Consider the following 18,842-nt stretch of genomic DNA (forward strand, 5'->3'; position numbering starts at 1 on the left):
TGTCACCTATCTATCTACTTACTTATCTAGTTTATGTGATTCCGTCTTAATTATGTTCTCTTATACTGAACTATTTTACGTGTTTCTCCCAGAAAATTAGCAAGTCCTTTTCTGAAGTTCTGGACTGGATGCCCCTCCAAATACATCTTCTCCAGACTAAGATGCCACGCCCACCCTCCTGGGCTCCTTGTGTACCCGAGGGTGAATCTATTTTGTTTGTCAGCCATAGCATTATCTCCTAACTTTGTTACATGCTTTTGTTAAAAAAACAAAACAAAAACAAGGTGTCAGCGGGATCTGAGTGTTTTTTCCAGATCTCGTAAAAGAGTGGAACAGTTTTAGAAGTAAATGGTAGGAATAATATTGTACTGATGTGCTTTAAAATGTAATGAATTTGACTAGGCCAAGAAACGGAGGAAGGTACTGTGTGGGCCGCAGGATGAAATTTCGGTCATGTAATACTGATTCCTGTCCAAAAGGCCAGCCAGACTTTCGAGAGAAGCAGTGCTCTGATTTTGATGGGAAACACTTCAACTTCAGTGGTCTTTCCCACAACGTGCGCTGGCTTCCGAAGTACAGTGGGAGTAAGTACTGATCGCGTTTGTTCGATGCAAAGATTTCTGTGTGTCCACCTCGCTTTTATCGTGACAAAGGAAACTTTGGATGATTTTACAGTTGCCATAAAAGACCGCTGTAAGCTCTATTGTCGGGTGGCTGGAACCCCTAACTTCTACCAGCTAAAAGATAAGGTTGTGGATGGCACTCCGTGCGGAAATGGAACAAATGACATCTGTGTTCAAGGCTTGTGCCGGGTAAGTGAACGCCAAGTTGAGTCTACAGGTTCCCCAAGCACCTGTTACTCCATTTCTTGTGAGTTCTAGTAGCGTCATTGCGGATGCTTTCCTGTTCTTCCTGGAAGCACCGCCCCGGGACCAACGCCAGGAGGCCATCTGTTGCCAAGAGTCACACATAGACCAGTCATATCAAAGGAGGCTTGTTGTTGGTATGATACTCAGAATTAAGAGAGATTAAAAGGAGCAGGGATGGCATAGTGGGCTACCCACTGAACTGCTAACCACAAGGTCAGCAGTTCAAACCTGCCAGTTACTTCAAGGAAGAGACCTTTTCATTTTATACACAAGCATAAACATTGCTGATACATACTTTGCATGTAAAATATTTTATGCCGTGTTCATTATAGCTCAATAAAACTAATGCAAACTAAATATTAGGAACTGAAGAGATTCAAAAGGGAGGAACAATGGACTATCAGGGCAGGATGATTATATTTGTAAATAAATTAATGTTCATTAGAAAAAATTAATTATGTAAAAACTAAAAAATGAATTAACAGAGCAATGAATGTACAAAAGTGCCTAACCCAATCGATGTATGTATGATTGTGATAAGAATTGCATGTGCCCCCAATGAAATGATTTTTTTAAAAATCCAGAGGAACTGGAAGAATTAGGAAAAAATGAATAAACAAAAGATGAGAAAAATAAATTTTATGAGACACAATTTTCTTATCCTTCTGCACATACTGTGTTTAAAGAAACCTTTGTAAGCCTGCTGTACTGAGGACATTGAGAGGCACGGCATTTATGCTCTGAATGACTGGGACAAATCATTTTCTCTCACTTTCATTCATTTGTTCATTCTTTCTTTTCATATATACAGCTTATTGTGTGGATATTAATTTGAGAGCAATAAAAAGGTTTCTTTCAGATGCAGTCAGTTTGTTCTTAGGGGTTAAAAGTCATGGGCTAATTCATGAATCAGGAGAGACAGCTTTGTGGAGTAAGCTCTTCAGATTGGCTGCTGAGACACTCATCCTCCACTCCTTTGCAGGATGGCTCTCAAATGCTGGCGCTGGTCATCGTAATAGAGATGACTAGGTTTCGTCGCTAAGGAATGTGATGCTGAAAAGCTAGGACTCTGCTATTTTAAGTGCCACTCCATGTGATTCTGACAGCAAAGACATGTGCATAGCCCTTTGAGAATTTTTTTTTAGATCATGTGTACAGATGCATGAAAATATTGCTATTCCGTGAGATCAACAGATAATATTCTTTAAACATCCAGTAATATTGACCCTCTTATTAATCGAAAGAGTTCTTGTGAAAACAGCTTTGTAAACGTGAAAGAACGGTGCTTACAGTGAGTCAGCTTTATCATAGTGGCTGTAATTGCTGTCTTTGAAGCAAGCGGGCTGCGATCACGTGCTGAACTCCAAGACCAGGAGAGACAAATGTGGAGTGTGCGGTGGAGATAATTCTTCCTGCAGGACCGTGACAGGTGTCTTCAGCAGTGCGCATTATGGTAATAGTTTCCCATTGATTCCACCTAATGATGAAGTTTTGTCTAATCTACACACATAGTCCAAGCAAATTATTAAAGTAATTTTTCTTTATACTCCATGACTAAAATAATTGCTGTCACTAATCAGAACAAATTCAGTAAATTGTTGTGATATATATAGATATATCTTAATGAAAATCATTTTATATGAACATTCTTCTAAACATAAAAAATATACATCTTATACCAGATCTAATATTGATTCACCTGTCAAGGTAAGTCAGATTCCTATAAAGAATTAGGTACCTAGAATAAATGAACTGCTATTTGGTAGAGATGTTTGAAAAGAACCACCAATTAAATGAAGTGATTTTACGGATGTTCCCGTAATCTAAAATCGATATACTATGCATTTCCAGGGAACTTGCTTTCAATTTTTTTGTTATCATTTAAACCACAACTCTTTATGCCTTGATCTGTCCTTATGTTTCTTATGATTAATTATATGTTTTAGAATGTTCATTGAAGATGAAGGATAAAACCATGAACTTAAATGTTATTTGGGAATTATCTCAACCTTTAATTTCTAGGTATTTAGGACCTGGATCCCAAGGAGTCTTGGTGGCTTAGCCATGAAGATCTTGGCTGTTCACCAAATGGTCAGCCGTTCAAACCCACCAGTGGTTCCACAGGAAAAAGATTGACAGTCAGCTTGCAGGAAGAGTACAGTTTGGGGAAGCCCATGGGGCAGTTCTACTCATCTCCTGTGAGAGGAAGTCAGTGGCAATAGGCTATCTAGATTACAGTTGCAATTGCTATTTGGCCTGGGGTTTTATTCCCCTCTCAAAATTGCTCTAAAAAGTAAGATATTTGCCATTCTAAAACATCCTAGGAAAACCTTAAAAAAATACACACACACCTTCATGGAACCCTACTGCTTATGGTGGGCTAAGGGTTAGGTTACGTACTTTGAGGTCAGTGGTTCAAACCAAGCAGCCAATCTGTAAGAGAAAGATGAAGTTGTTTTCTCTCCAAGAGGTTTACAGTCTTAGAAATGCAAAGGAGTTCTCCTCTCACCTGTAGGTACGACCTATGGGTCACAATTGGCTGGATGGTGGAGAGTTTGATAATCTTCAACTATCAATAATGTGCACATGAGCAACCTTGTTTAAGCTAGCACGTGGCTTCACTTAAATTGCCATCATTTAAAATGCAAAATGTGTATGTTCCTGATCATAAACAGTCTATTTCCTATCATGATGATGACTATGAAACTTAGTTCTTAACTGATTGGATATGTTAATTTTCTAATGGTTCCTTATTTTATGAGAGCCAAACGGTCAAATCTTCTTAAGGCTGGTGAACCACTTTGATCAAAGCCTGTCTATACTCACTGAAAAACCTTTTCTTTTTCTTGTATAAATCCCAACATTAGAATCAAATGCAGATAGCCCTCGTGTGAGGGGATCAAATCGAAACCAAATCAAATGCACTGATTTGGACTCATAGCGAGTGGGTCGGACAGAGTAAAACTGCCCATTTGGGGTTTACAAGTGCACAAATCTTCATGGAAGCCTGAAACATAATTGTCCTCCCACAGAGCAACTGCAACATTCAAACTGCTGACCTTGCGGTCGGTCAGCACTCCACTGCTGTCTCCGCTCTGCCAACAGGTGCTCGAGTGTCTGAACAAAGGACAACTCTGACCTACCCTTTCATGTCATGTGAACTTGCCCTTGCTTTGAAAAGATTAAACAGCCCCTTCTCGTAACCAGGCCTTCCTCACAGTCACCATCATTTACTGCAGGTGTAACTTTGAAATCACCGAAAAGGTTTACAGCCTTGTCTTGTGCTAAAATAAGACTAAACAAGAACTGCATGCATCTATGCTTTCTCAGCGACACATTCTGCTTAAAGACACGCTTAGCAATGGGTCTTGTGTGAAACCAGGTCCTGCCTGATTTATTTAATTTTCCGAGTTGCATTATGATTTAATTAATCTGCAAATGGAAAATGACGGTCCATTCATTTGCAGGATCTGAATAGCGTTTATCACATCTCTGCCCCCTGGTGGTAACCTTCATCTTTTCACCTTTGCAATGCTCCAGTCTTGCTTTCTTGGAAAAATAAAATATAGCAAGGGTATAAATATAGTATAAGTAGTAATAATATTTTCCAGAGAAATTATAATTTTGTTACAGACTGATAACTTAAAACAAATATTATGTATATATCACTTTGTATTTAAATTATACAGCCTTGAAATGAAATACGTCTGTATTAGAAAAATGCAAGGTAATATATCAGGTTTACAGGTTTAAAGCTTTCTTAAATGTCCTATTTTTAAGTTCGTTACATATTTACCAAAATTTGTGTACTGGGAAAATTACCATATGTTTTACTAATTTATTACATGGAAGGAAAGCCTAAGAAAGGGATATAAGACACTTAGAATAATATTATGATTTTTTATTTAAAACCTGAAAGTATTTGGACAACTGTGCAATAGGAGTGCTTCTCATGTTGGGAAGACTATCACTCACCTAATATGTAATTGGTGTAGTGCTTCCTCACTTGTTGATTCATGCGAGTTCTGCTGATTTGGGTTTCATAAAATATAAATATTATTTCCAGTCATCGTGTTTCAACTACTTTTCCACTGATGAGGTTGTTTGTGGGTTTTAAAAAGCAATAGAAATATTTAGGGACAGTTCTGGGACACTTGCTTAAACTACAGTCCAAAAACTTGAGATTCACTGCTTCTCATTAACTTGCGTTTTGCTGGCATCTTGTCTCCATGTCCCACATTCATGGCAACAGCCATTTAGTTTTTGCTTTATACCAAATTTATGAAGAGCTTCGAATCTTTTTTCCCCCCATTGAATAGATATCAAAACTATTTTTTAAATAGTGCAATTTAAACATGAACACATCAAGTAAGTATCTAAGGAGCTAAAATATTAACTTCAGTTCCATTCTGTGATTAAGAGGTTGACAAGTAAGAACAAATAAAGAAAGGTTGTACTTAATAATTCCAATTTCAATTTGTTTTTAGACAACAACTATGGGTCCACAACACCCCCCTACCCCCCAGGTTCTTAGTAATTTGTGTGGCTGCATTGTGTCAAAGGAATAAACACTCTAACATATGTATTATACGATTAAGTCTGACCATGCTAGTCACTTTTTAAAAAATTTCTGACTCTTTGCTCTTTATGAAATTCAGCATGTATAAAATTATATTCCAGGTTATAACGTTGTAGTGAAGATTCCCGCTGGAGCAACAAACATTGACATTCTTCAGCACAGCTACTCTGGACAACCAGAAGATGACAATTACCTTGGTAAATATTTCTAGTAAACAGCAGTCCGTACGTGGTTCCTGTACACTTCCGTGGAGGTCTGTGACTGATGTGCGTTCTTGGTCATCGAGAATAGCTCCGGGAGCAAATATGCCATGTCACTTCATTTAAGCTCAGGCTAGTTGACTCTCTTTCCATGTGTTCTTCTTGAGCTATACAAAATATATTCTATTTTTTTAAAAAGAAAAAAATGTGAGCTAAATTCTGAAAAGTAAATTTGCTTTCCATTTTTGCCAGAAGAGTATTTTAGGGAACCAACGATTCTCTTCATTTAATGGTTCATGTTTACAACTTAGAACAAAATCCATCTTTTGTAAAACTCAAATCTTAACTGTTTGGGGTCTTTTAAAAATTATTCAAATGAGCTAAAATGTAGCAAACTGTTCAAATAGAATGTGTCTTTTAAAATCTTGTGTTATAGAAAGGAAGAGAGGAGAGTCTGGTTTCATAGTTTTAGATGTGAATGAATGTAATTACAGTATGTTGCCCTTTAACCAATTCTAGAATATAAACTTCATTTTTTTATTATTAGACATTTGTTTTCAGATTAAAATACTGCTGTATAAGTACTTCCCTTCTTTGTGAGAAATACTTTAATAGTTCCTGATTCAGAATTCACCAAGCTGGCTGGAAGATAATGGACTTCTTGCTGGGAAAGTACCTGCTTCATAACATTAGTGACATGAATAATCTTGGGACATGGGAAATACTAGCCCAAGTAATCAATGCTTATAGTTGGGAATTCAGATCTGTAATGAGTACTGTGTCTCAGGATATATGTTTTGTAGTCTGAGATCAAATGTAAATATTTTGATTTTCTATCTTTGTACATTTAATTACAGTTCTTTGTTCAGAATATAAATTTACTTACATTTAGGTACTTACATATATGTGAATGCTATAAATTAAAAAAGCATGTCTCTGTTAGGTTATAAATGTAGATTTTATATCTTTCTGAAATAGCCAATTGGTTTTGTTCAAAGTAAAAAAAATCAATATAGTTTATGAGAGAACTACAGATATCAAAGTGTATAACTTGACTTGAGCAAAGTAAATAACATAGCAAAATATATATTTGAGCTTGTCTTTGGCCACTCTAACAACAGAGTAATTTTCCATAGCAAGGTTTAATTTCCCTTAGTTTAGCTTTAACCAATAGTTTTAAAGAAAGTCTGCCCACTCAGTTCGATAATATGCATATTTTACAGGAGTTTATATTTTATAAAGTCATCATACAAATAGATTCTTTCTTCATTAAGTTCCGTGTCATGGTCGTCGTGACAGTTCACATTGAATGCGTTTCCACTGACTCACTTTGACTCCCAGTGAACTTATAGAACAAAATACAACTGGTTTCCAAGGCTGTCAGTGTCTGGGCAGGTAGACTGCCTCCACTTACTCCCATGGAGAACCTGGTGGCTTTAACCATGTGGTAAGCTGACCTTGCGGTTAGCAGCCCTATTCTAACCCACTGTGCCAGCAGAACTCCTTCACAGGTGCAGGAAATACTCTCTGCCATCAAATAGATTCTGACTCAAGGGCCTTTGGGGGTCTACTGGGAGCCATCTGTCCTACAGGGTCACAAATACATCAAAGTTTATTTTTTATAAGCGTTTGTTATCAGGAACCATTAAGACAATTCCAACTTGTGTTCGGCCGGGTTGACTTGAGAAACAAATCCAGAGACATGCATTAATGTGTTGGAAAGAGCTTTTTGTCAAGAAGTTTTATGTATCAGGAAAACATCCCTGCGTAAGTCCGATCCTTTCCATCAGGCCCTTCCTCAGAGCCACGGAGACACAGCCAATGGGGCCAAATGGAGGAAGATGACAGGCCAGGGGCGAAAAGACGTGTGGATCCAGTGGCAGTGGAAGCATCAGATGGCTCTGTCAGGTCTTCGCGTGGCTCACCAATAGGAAGGTAGAAGGAGAGAGAGAGAGAGAGAGAGAGAGGGAGAAAGTTCCCAGGACCACTCCCAAAGGAGGTACCATCACGCAGTGTGTGACCTGATTGACAGGCTAGACTCCATATATAGTTTTATATATCAAGTTGACATGAAATTATGTAATTACCATACAACTCTTAGCAACCCTATGTAGAATAGAAGGGAAGACTGCCCGGTCCTGCTTCATCCTCACAGTTGTCCTTAAATTTCAGCTGATTGCATCGATCCATCTTGTTGAGGGGCCCTCTACTTTCCCACTGCCTCTCTACTTTACCAAGCATGATGTTCATCTTCAGGGACTGGTCTCTCCTCACCATATGTCCAAAGTACACGTCCAAAATACCTAAGTCTCACCCTCCTAGCCTCTAAGGAGCATTCTGGCTGTACTTCTTCCAAGACATATTTGCTTGTTCTTTTGACCATTCCTGGTATTCTCAGTATTCTTCGCCAGCACCATAATCCTTTAAATATTTCTTTTATGCATTGAACTGTTAACTGCAAGGTCAGCAGTTCGAAACTCCCAACCACTCCGAGGGGAGAACATTTACAGCCTTGGAAACCCACAGGGATCGCTCTCTTCTGTCCCAAAGGGTCACAACGAGTCAGAATCTACTCAATGGCAGTGAGATGGAATTTGAAAATTTATTCTGAAATTTAGCTGTAAATTAGCTTGTATGCTTTGAGTTGGGACTACCTGGAATGTCAAACAAATGTTTTCAACAATATCCCACTGAAAAATTATTAGGTATAATATAAGCAAAGCAAACAAAAAATTTTATTAATATGAAACTTTTATTAGTGTGAAGTATAAAAGGGGCTTCATTCATTTAAAAATTAAAAATAAATACCACAGTGCCTTAAAAAGTCAACATATTTTTCACATTTGATCCTGATATGAATGAAGTCTGTGAGGTACAAGCATTTACTATTTTCCATGTTGCAGTTTCGCAAACTGAGCTAGTCTTGTGCCAAGATTATCTGGCAGTTTACTGGAACAATGTGAATTTAGACCCATTGTTCTAGTGCCAGTCCTAGTTGTTTTATGCAGGCAGGTTGTCAGTATACATAAAGAGTGAACACTTAATGACTGACTGATAGAGGTGGGTTCACATCTGCCCAGAGGCACTTTAGAAGAAAGATCTGCCAACTAGCTCTGAAAAATTCACAAGCACAGTTCTGTTCTGCAACCCAAGGGGTCACCGTGCGTGAAAATCTACTCACCAACAGCTGCATGGGTTTTCTCTTTGGAGGTGTGTGTGTAAAACAGTGTCTATGTAAATGCATGAGTATATATACACTTATGCACACTTAACACAAACGTACACACATACGTTTTATAGGTATACATTAGCATCCACAAAAGCCCTGCTTGCTCAGTGGTAAGCACTTTGTGGCTAACCCACAGGCCAGCACTTTACAGGTAGAAACAATCGCGTGCGTTTATTCCAGTCTTTTTGACTGACATCCCGAAGTCCTCTTTCTTAGGAGTTAGTCGCCACATAACAGTAAAACTGTTTTGTTTTCTTTTAGGCACATTGATGTACACCGACATTATTTCATTTCAGAAACAAATTTGAATTCAGTCAAGTAGGGATCCTTCTGTCACGTTGACTGGCTTTAGATTTCAAGATTAACATTTTATTTCTTTGCAGCACTATCAAACACTCAAGGGACATTTCTTTTGAACGGACATTTTTTTGTAAGTAAGGCCAAAAAAGAGATCAGCATCCACGGAGCTATTTTTGAATACAGCGGTTCAAGCCACACAGTTGAGAGACTAAATAGCACTGATCGCCTGGAAGAGGAACTTGTGTTGCAGGTACGTTTCCAGTCACCACCGATGGGCTGACCTTATCAGTGAACTGTGATGGGGAAGTGTGTGGCATTTATTATTAAAGATATAGACGCGCCTTTGAAAAATAGGGCTCTTACGTATCATTCGTATTTTTATTCAGGTTTTGTGTGTAGGCAATTTACACAACCCAGATGTACATTACTCCTTCAACATCCCTATTGAAGGGGCAAGCGAAGTGTTCACGTGGGATCCGTATGGGCCATGGCAAGACTGTACCAAAATGTGTCAAGGTACTGTGGGACTGAGGAAAGGAAGCAGCAGAGAGTGCATGCGTGCATCATTTTAAGAACCTTTGAGTCGAGTGGCCTAGAGGATTTCTGTACTGTACACACCCATACATACATCCATTTCCCGGCCTTTTAGTCCCTTTCCTCTTCCTGCTTCCTATGTTCGCCAGTTCTCTCTACCACTTCCAGCACTCTGTCACCGCACCTCCATTCCCCCCCTCACAGGCTCAGGGGTTTCTCCCACACGCATGCTGTTCTCTGGCCCACTGCCCCACACACTCTGTGTTGAGGTCGTCACGTGCTTCTATCCTTTTTTCCCCTTCCCTGACCACGAGGAATGATATTTGTACTGATGGTACGAACGAGCGTAGCACGAAAGAAACACGGGAAGTGGAAAATCAAGATTTGCAGCAGAGAGAGCAAATGGAAAGACTAGAGTTTTGTGTAATCTGCAATTAGAGATACTTGATTGTGTAGTCATATGTCATGTATGTCCAATTCACAAAGCCTCCTTGAGGGACTTCTTGGTTTTAGATTATCAAATACAAAAAAAAAACCTGCAAAAGAAAGCAAAACACTGGTTCTGCTTTGAAATTTTAATGTCTCGTGAATCAAGAGCCTTGAGCAGATGCAAAACTGTACAAGAAACAAACAAAAAATGAGTGCAGAGAAGGCCACTGAAACGCCGAGGGAGCAACTTGTGAGGCGATCGGAGCTGAGGATGCGGGGCTTGACTTACGGACGGAAGCACGGTTCCTCCCGGTGGGGAGGTGCTGACTTAGAGCTGGGGGCCAGGCAGGAGCAAGGTCAGCCGGCTCGGAGACGCGCCTAAGAGAGCACACAGGCGGCAGAGGCAGGACCCGCGGAGGGGGAGATGGGAAGGGTAGTAACGCAACTGGTGCCAGGATCCCAACAGAACTGCCTCGCCCCGGGCAGGAGCAGGCAGAGACTTGGTCGCTGCCTCAGGTTAGCAGAGCCCAGGATGGTTATGTGGGAGCTGCTCCACCATGACCGTTGGGCAACATCTCAGTGGAGGGAGACTGTGGTAGATGAAGCAGGGAGGAGTGGCAAAAACCCCAAGTTAGGAAACATGAACTGTGGGAACGCGGGAGGAGGAGGTGACGCTGAGGTGCATCCATTCGCCGAAGAGAATTGAAGTTACCAGCTAGGGCCAGCGCCTGCGTATGGATTAGGGAAGCAGGTGTGGTGTGACGGAAAGGGCGCTAAGGAAACAGAAAACGAAGCAAGGAAGGCGGGAAGGGACCCTAGAGAAGTGAAGAATGACAAGACCCCAAGGTCGTCTTCACGGGCGGGGGGGATGTCCGGGGTGAGCTCTTCAACAGTCCAGGGCAAGAAGGTAAGAACATCTGTAATCACTTCATCGCCGAACGCTTTATTAGGATCATCTTCCCTTTGGTGTGACCGGTTTTTTTGTTTGTTTGTTTTCTCTCAAGCTAACGTCCTTCCGTTGTGTTTGTTTGCTTGGTTTTCAGTCTACCTAAAGATTTGCATTATCTCCAATCTTTTTGTCAGGGCTATAGGTTTTGTCTTAATATTTTCAAACTCATTGGTTTAATCATTCGATCTCATTTTTCTCCCTTGGAAGCAGCACTGCTAGACTCCTTATTCTCTCGCCCTGATTTGTTGATGCCGCTTTCTGGGCCGTTCGGATGGTTTTATCGTCAGGTTTCCTTAATCATTGTGGGGGTTCTCTGTGCCTTTCTTCGGCATTTGATTCCCTGTGTCCTAAATCTTACGATTTGGTTTTCTTTTTCTTTTTCTTTTTTTTTTCTTCTTTTACATTTTATTAGGGACTCCAACAACTCTTACCACAATCCATACATATACATACATCAACTGCATAAAGCACATCCATACATTCCCTGCCCCAATCATTCTCAAGGCATTTGCTCTTCACTTAAGCCCCTTGCATCAGGTCCTCTTTCCCCCCCCCTCCCTTTTCCCCCCTCCCTCATATGCCCTTGGTAATTTATACCTCGTTATTTTGTCATATCTTGCCCTATTCGGGGTCTCCCTTCCCCCCTTCTCTGCTGTCCCTCTCCCAGGGAAGAGGTCACATGTGGATCCTTGTAATCAGTTCCCCCTTTCCAACCCACTCACCCTCCACTCTCCCAGCATCGTCCCTCACACCCTTGGTCCTGGAGGTATCATCCACCCTGGATTCCCTGTATCTCCAACCCTCATATGTACCAGTGTACAGCCTCTGTCCTATCCAGCCCTGCAAGGTAGAATTCGGATCATGGTAGTTGGGGGGAGGAAGCATCCAGGATCTGGGGGAAAGCTGTGTTCTTCATCGATACTACCTCACACCCTAATTAACCCATCTCCTCTCCTAAGCCCCTCTATGAGGGGATCTCCATTGGCTGACACTTGGGCCTTGGGTCTCCACTCTGCACTTCCCCCTTCATTTAATATAATATATATATACACATACATATATACATATACACATAAATACACATACATACACACACTTATATCTTTTTTTTTTTTTTTGCATGATGCCTTATATCTGGTCCCTTGGGCACCTCGTGATCGCACTGGCCGGTGTGCTTCTTCCATGTGGGCTTATTTGTTTCTGAGCCAGATGGCCGCTTGTTCACCTTCAAGCCTTTAAGACCCCAGACACTATCTCTTTTGATAGCCGGGCACCATCAGCTTTCTTCACCACATTTGCTTATGCACCCATTTGTCTTCAGCGATCCTATCATGGAGGTGTGCAGTCAATGATATGATTTTTTGTTCTTTGATGCCTGCTAACTGATCCCTTTGGGACCACTCGATCACACAGGCTGGTGTGTTCTTCCATGTGGACTTTGTTGCTTCTGAGCTAGATGGCCGCTTGTTTATCTTCAAGCCTTTAAGACCCCAGTCACTATCTCTTTTGATAGCCGGGCACCATCAGCTTTCTTCACCACATTTACTTGTTCACCCATTTTGGCTCCAGCTGTTGTGTCGGGAGAGTGAGCATCATAGAGTTCCAATTTAATAAAAGAAGGTATTCATGCATAGAGGGAGTGTTTGAGTAGAGGCCCAAGGTCCTTCCGCCACCTTAATACTTGACCTATAAATATAGACACAAAGATCTATTTCCCCAACCTCCTATATATATTTGCATGTACATGTCTTTGTCTAGACCTCCATGAATGCCCTTTGACTCCTAGCTCTTTCCTCCATCTCCCTTGACCTTCCTCCTGCCCTACTACCATGCTTCATTGCCAACGATTTGGTTTTCTTTATGCTTTACTTGCTTCACTAGGTGAAACCTATACTTCAGTAGTTTCCTGGAAGGTAGCTTTTTGAAATATTTCATGTCTGGAAAATGGTATTATGTTTTCATAGTTCTTTGATAGTTTAGCTGGTATGAAATTCTAAAGTAGAAGAACATTTTCCCTTAGAATTCTGAAAGCATTTTTTCCCTACCTTGTAGCAAATTCCAATTCCCTGCACTTGTACATATTGTTTTCTATTCTTCAAGTTTTGTGGACCCTCTCTTTTATTCTGGTCATCTAAAAAGTCTGATATGAGAGCTTCCTTCTCTCTCTCTCTCTCTCTCTCTCTCTTTTGTCCACCACTCCCCAAGCCCCAACCCCATCTATTTTACTAGGTATTTTGAATGCCATCCGATTTGGAAACATAGATTCTGGATTCTTTACTTTGAGACATTTTATTGCATTATCACTTTGGTCAATTTCTGCACATTATTTTTCCTGTTCTGTCTTTCTGAAACTGGTGCTATGTGGACATTTGGCCCCTTAAACTAATGACTTAATTGTTTACTCAATGACATCCTTCTCTGAAGGTTCCTCTTCATTATATCTTGCTTTTATTTCATAGAGGGAATATTTCCTTTAATGTCTGAGGATTTCAGCCAACATTTTTCTGCTTTCTTCTGTTTCTTCCTTTCATCTGCTAGGGATTTTGTTTCCGCTTACTGGGCTTTTTGTGTTAGAAGCTTTCCGAAAATGGCTCCTGATCCTTTGCTGTTTGCTCCTCTTTAGCACATGTTAAAATACTGACCGAGGCTCAGTGTGGGTCAGCCAAGGCAATCTGTCCTCTGTAATAGAGTCATTAAGTCCTTCCTTGGTCATTTCACAAGCCCTTTGGAGAGCCACATCGAACGTCATCATTACTTTAACGTTTTTCTTGGTCTGAGCAGTCCCCCAGAGAAGAATCCCCCATTTCCTGATGGGCAGGGCGGACGGGGGGGACACTGTAAGGTGGCATGGAGCGAACATGTTGGCGCGCCCAGTGGGATGGGATCTCATTATAGACTGTGGGGACTTTGACTTAATCCTCAGCTTTTTCACCTCCATCGTGCACTGCCCGCTGTGGTCTCCATGAGCCCCGGGTACCCAGGCAGCTAAAGGGGCTATCAGTGTGAGCCATTTGGGACTTGGGAGATTTTCAAATAAAAAAGAATTTTTATAAAAGCATTACAGAAAGAACATGTAAGTATTTTTATATTGATGGCATGCTAACATCATCTTGTTTTGGATGGTGAGGAGTAAGAAGAAGTGTTATTAAAATCACATGCATGACACATACTGTATTTGCGCTGGACAAAGCTGCTCAAGACCAGGAGACAGAGGTCTCATGACCTTCAGAAGCACTTTCCAGTCAACTCTCCGTGTCTCCGGTCTGTCTTGCACACACTCGCCCCATCAGAGGCCCGGTGTTTTCCGGTGTCTTCTGGGATCCAGTGGCACCAGCCAGCGGTTTGTTTCTTGTTTCCGTTCCTCCGTCACTGGGTTAGGTTTCTGCTTTCCATTGACGTTTGATATTCAGAATTCCTTTTTCTTGCCCGCTGTGTTTCCTTTCTTATTCTCTTTGTTCTTTAGGTTTATGCCTTAAAAAAACATTCTTTCCAGGTATTTCAGAGAACATTTGGGACTGGGTAGAGCTGTTTCGGTAGCTGGAAATTTCCAAGTTGAAATGAGATCAAACAGAAATCTGACTCGTGCTTTCGCTCCGTTTCAGTCCCACTGTTGATGAAATCGTAAACTTCAAGGGACTCTGGGCCTTGGCAACCGGTTCTCTGAGTTTACCTTCGCTGTGGCTGTGCTGCAGAAAAATGCCGAATCTCAATGCCTTCGAACAGGGGTCGGCAAACTGCAACTCATGAGCCATATTATTCCGATACTGGTAAAAAATATATTTATGACTCAAATAATTTTTAAATTGTTTCAAGGGACAGGATTGGCTCCCCTGTCTCAAAAGTCTGCTCACCCCTGGCTTTGAACAACAGTTTCCTTTCTCACTCATACGATATTTCAGCTTTTAACTGATGGTGTGCTGGTGAGGCAGTGGGTTAAGCATTGCACTGCTAATCTCAGGGTGACTGGTTCAAACCCACTACCTGCTCCATAGGAGAAAGTCGAGGCTGTCTGTTCCTATAAATAGATATGGCTTCCGAAACCTCATCGAGTCATGCCGCTCGGTCCTGTAGGCATGCCCGGAGTCAGGGTTGACCCAGTGGCGGTGGGTTGGTTTGGTTTTCGACTCTAGATTGGGGTCTGCGTCTCTGGATTTTGCATTCATGGCTTCAAGATGGAAGATCCGACCCAATTTGGAGAATGCTGACCTGGTGGCAGAGGATATACAGGGAAAAAGAGGTGGTAGAAGTCTTTTAAAGTTTATCTTTGGCACAGAAATCGCTAACATCCCATCTAGTCAGTGGATATAAGCCTGTCATGTTAAAAAGCCTATTGTCAATGGGGGAAAGAACTGTATGCGTCCTGCAGGAAGTATAGTACATGGGTATTTAGAGTTGTAGCAAGTGAGAACACACAGGGACCCCAAGATAAAAGCAAACCACCTAAACCCACTGCTATCAGGTTGATGCCAACTCATAGCGAATGTATAGGACAGGACAGAACTGTCCCCGGGATTTTCCAGGACGATGATTCTTACTAGGAGTAGAAAGCCCTGCCTCTCTGCCTCAGAGTGGCTGGTGGTTTCAAACTACCAACTTTGCAATTACGAGCCCAATGCATAACCACTGTACTATCAGGGCTCCTGCACAGGGAAAGGAAAAGAAAATAATAAGGAGCAATAATACCAAGCACCATAGATCAGAATTATTCCTAACCACATTTACCAACAATCACCCACCCAGTTACAATGAATTTCCTTATACTCTACTTTTTCCCACCTTCCTTAGGCCTCCTCAGTCTTTCAGGGTTCAGGACAGCCTTTTGATTTTATGAAAAGTCATCTCTGACTAGATTAATGTGCTGGTATGTTTTGGATGCTTTATTGGGTTGTGTGGGGGGGCGTGCTTGCTTAGCTAAATCCTTGAGGTTATTAGCACAATTAAGTACTATAGAGTATCTATTCATGTCACTTTCCTTTTATCCTTCTTCTTTGTAATTGTCGATTGACTTTGGCCCAGGTCTTCACAGAAGAGCCATTCTTTGTGTTCGTCAGAGCGATCGTGTGCGAGTGTCTGAGCAGAGATGTGAGCATTTACCTCTCCCTTCGTTTGTGACTGAAAGGTGCAATACGGATTGTGAACTAAGGTAAAAGGGAAATCGTGTCTAAGGTGACCGAAGGGTAATGTTTACTGTTTTTGTCACGTGTGGGTGAATCTGTTCCAATTCAGAGGGATCCTCTTTGCAATAGAAGAAAACACTGCTTGGTCCTGCGCCAGCCTCGCAATTGCTGCTTTGTTTAAGGCCGTTGTTGCAGCTACTGTGTATAGAGAAGGCAGGTCATAAACCATAGGGGACGTGCTGTGTGAAACATCTTATGCAGTGCCTGGCGCAGAGGAGACTTTAAAAAAAGTAATGTCCATTTGATGCCCTTCTATGAGAAAATTCAGGCTCACTGATTCCTGGTGAATCAGTAATTTATTGATCTTTTTCTGTAGAATAAATATAGGTAGACTCTAATATGAAAATTTACAGTTTTAAGCCACACTCTAAACCAATACAATTTTTAGAATGGTTCTGTAACTTCCATTCGAGCAATGAGTGAATGAACTTGGAACAGTTGGCATTGTATGATCAGACCTAACGTTAGACCATGGCAGGGACCTGTGCATTTGTAGCTTAAGTGTCCCTCGTGGTGCCCCCATGACTGGTGCTGGGGCGAAACTAAGGACAGAACCCGTTCCTCATTTGTTGGCATTGCACCAAGGGGAACTTACCTCGCAGAGACCCTCAGAACCTCTTTTGCACCACGAGAATGAGAACTTGTACATATTTTCTAGGTTGTTTAAGGTCATCGGGACACACGAGCATAGCAAGAACCTGGTGATAGAGCTGCCTGCACACGTCACATGACCGCACTGCAGCGGAATGAGGCATCATAGAATCCTTGTGTGGCCACTGGCAATGGAAATGAACTTCTTGGGTTCTATGCTTTCTTAGACCAGAATTTCACAGGGCACACAGTGTAGGATTGATTGATTGATTGATAACCCATAATTTGTTTAATTTGGCTAAAATGTAGTCCCTTAAACTTGTCTAAGTTTATGTAGACTAGTGAGAAAGTGTGATTTGCTTTATGAAAACTAGTGACTGACTATTGAAGACTTCATCTTTATTGATGTAGGTAGATTCCCAGACATTTTGATCATTAATCCACGTACTATAAAGGAGCTATCTAGGGAAAGAATACTCGATGGGGCGTCAGACAGACTCGGTTCTAAATCTGCCTCTGTGTGATTGGGTAGTTTTGGTTTAAAGCAATTGCTTTCCACGATGTTGAGGCAAGCTGCAGGTTCCTTAGGCATCCCTCCAAAACTGCCACCAAGTGCCACAGTGAGGCTGATGACTATGATATTGACCTACAACCTTCGTTTTTAACCAGAGCCTCACTCTCTTATGTTTATTTGGAGGAAAAAGTGAGAGTTCTGAGGCAGAGTGGGGGGGGGCTAGTTAAGTTGGTATCCCACTGGGCTAGACAACTCCTCTGCACCCCATTTTCTTACTAATAAAATAAAAGCCTGGAGCTGTATGATTTCATAGAGCTTTTCATTTATCATTGAATGTCCTATCTAATATTTGCAGGTCACTTGCCCATCACTGTTACTTCAGTTAATTGGCATCCCTCTTGATGTTGTATATCTTTCTAGGTGGCACATCATTGGCAAAAGTGAGTGCTCATCCCACTGTGGTCAAGGACATAGGTCTTTGGATGTTCAGTGCATGAAGTATTCCATTCATGAGGGGCAGACTGTTCCAGTAGATGGCCACTTCTGTGGTGACCAATCTAAACCTCCCACCCGAGAATCCTGCCATGGTGCCTGTCACCTAAAGAGGTGGCATTATTCAGAATGGTCCCAGGTACAAATCATTTATTACTCAAGGAAATGGCCCCCTCTTCCTAATTTACAGTACTTTGCAATATGTGTTGGAAGGAGCTCTGGATTACACATTAGACTGCTAACTGGAAAGTCAGCAGTTCAAACCCACCAGCAGCTCTCTTGGAGAAAAATGAGGCTTTCTGCTCACATAAAGAGAGACAGTTTCCAAAACCCACAGGGGCAGTTCTACTCTGTCCTATAGGGTCACTATGAGTCATAACCAACTTGATAATATTGGGTTTGGTTTGTTGGGTTTTAAAAAAATATATATTAGCAAAAATGAGGCATTTTGTCCATTTGCTATTTTTGCTTTCTCTTTGTTCTTTTTAACCAGTGCTCCAGAAGTTGTGGACGAGGTGAAAGGTCTCGACAATCTTACTGTATGAATCATTTTGGCCATCGTCTTGCGGACCAAGAATGCCAGGCGCTTCCCCGGGCGATACTAGAGAGTTGCAATGACTTTCCCTGTCCTCGTTGGGCTACTAGTGAATGGAGTGAGGTAACACGAACTGCACAAGGCCTGGAATTGCTATGCTGTTTGTGTGGGAAACTTTTACAATGCAAATTTTTTTCATAATGAAAAAGTATTTAAAGTTATATGATCATGTAAAAAATTCTATTGTCAAGGCAATCAAAAATGGGTCGTGTTTTACTTATAGTATCTGGCTAACAGTGACGGTAACTGGTGTGCAGTGCACACTCGTTTCCATTAGACAGACCCAGTGGCCACGGTCTCTGTGTCCACCTGAGACTTCGACTTATTTTAGGGTCAGTTTCACAGAAACTTCTCCTCTGGATCTAGTGGACTCTGCCCTGAGGA

General features: G+C 41.4%; 1 protein-coding gene across 1 annotated transcript in view; it reads left to right on the forward strand.

Annotated features, from left to right (window-relative positions):
- ADAMTS20 (ADAM metallopeptidase with thrombospondin type 1 motif 20) overlaps positions 1–18,842 on the forward strand; it is a 176,996-nt gene that overhangs the window by 68,697 nt on the left and 89,457 nt on the right. The window contains exons 13-21 of the mRNA XM_075551858.1: positions 403–584; positions 676–812; positions 2,205–2,322; positions 5,550–5,645; positions 9,261–9,427; positions 9,564–9,693; positions 16,106–16,232; positions 17,792–18,002; positions 18,357–18,521. Of these exons, the coding sequence (XP_075407973.1) occupies positions 403–584; positions 676–812; positions 2,205–2,322; positions 5,550–5,645; positions 9,261–9,427; positions 9,564–9,693; positions 16,106–16,232; positions 17,792–18,002; positions 18,357–18,521 (1,333 nt within the window). The remainder of the gene's footprint in view (positions 1–402; positions 585–675; positions 813–2,204; positions 2,323–5,549; positions 5,646–9,260; positions 9,428–9,563; positions 9,694–16,105; positions 16,233–17,791; positions 18,003–18,356; positions 18,522–18,842) is intronic.

This window comes from Tenrec ecaudatus, chromosome 6 (genome assembly GCF_050624435.1).
Source record: "Tenrec ecaudatus isolate mTenEca1 chromosome 6, mTenEca1.hap1, whole genome shotgun sequence".
Taxonomy (NCBI): domain Eukaryota; kingdom Metazoa; phylum Chordata; class Mammalia; order Afrosoricida; family Tenrecidae; genus Tenrec; species Tenrec ecaudatus.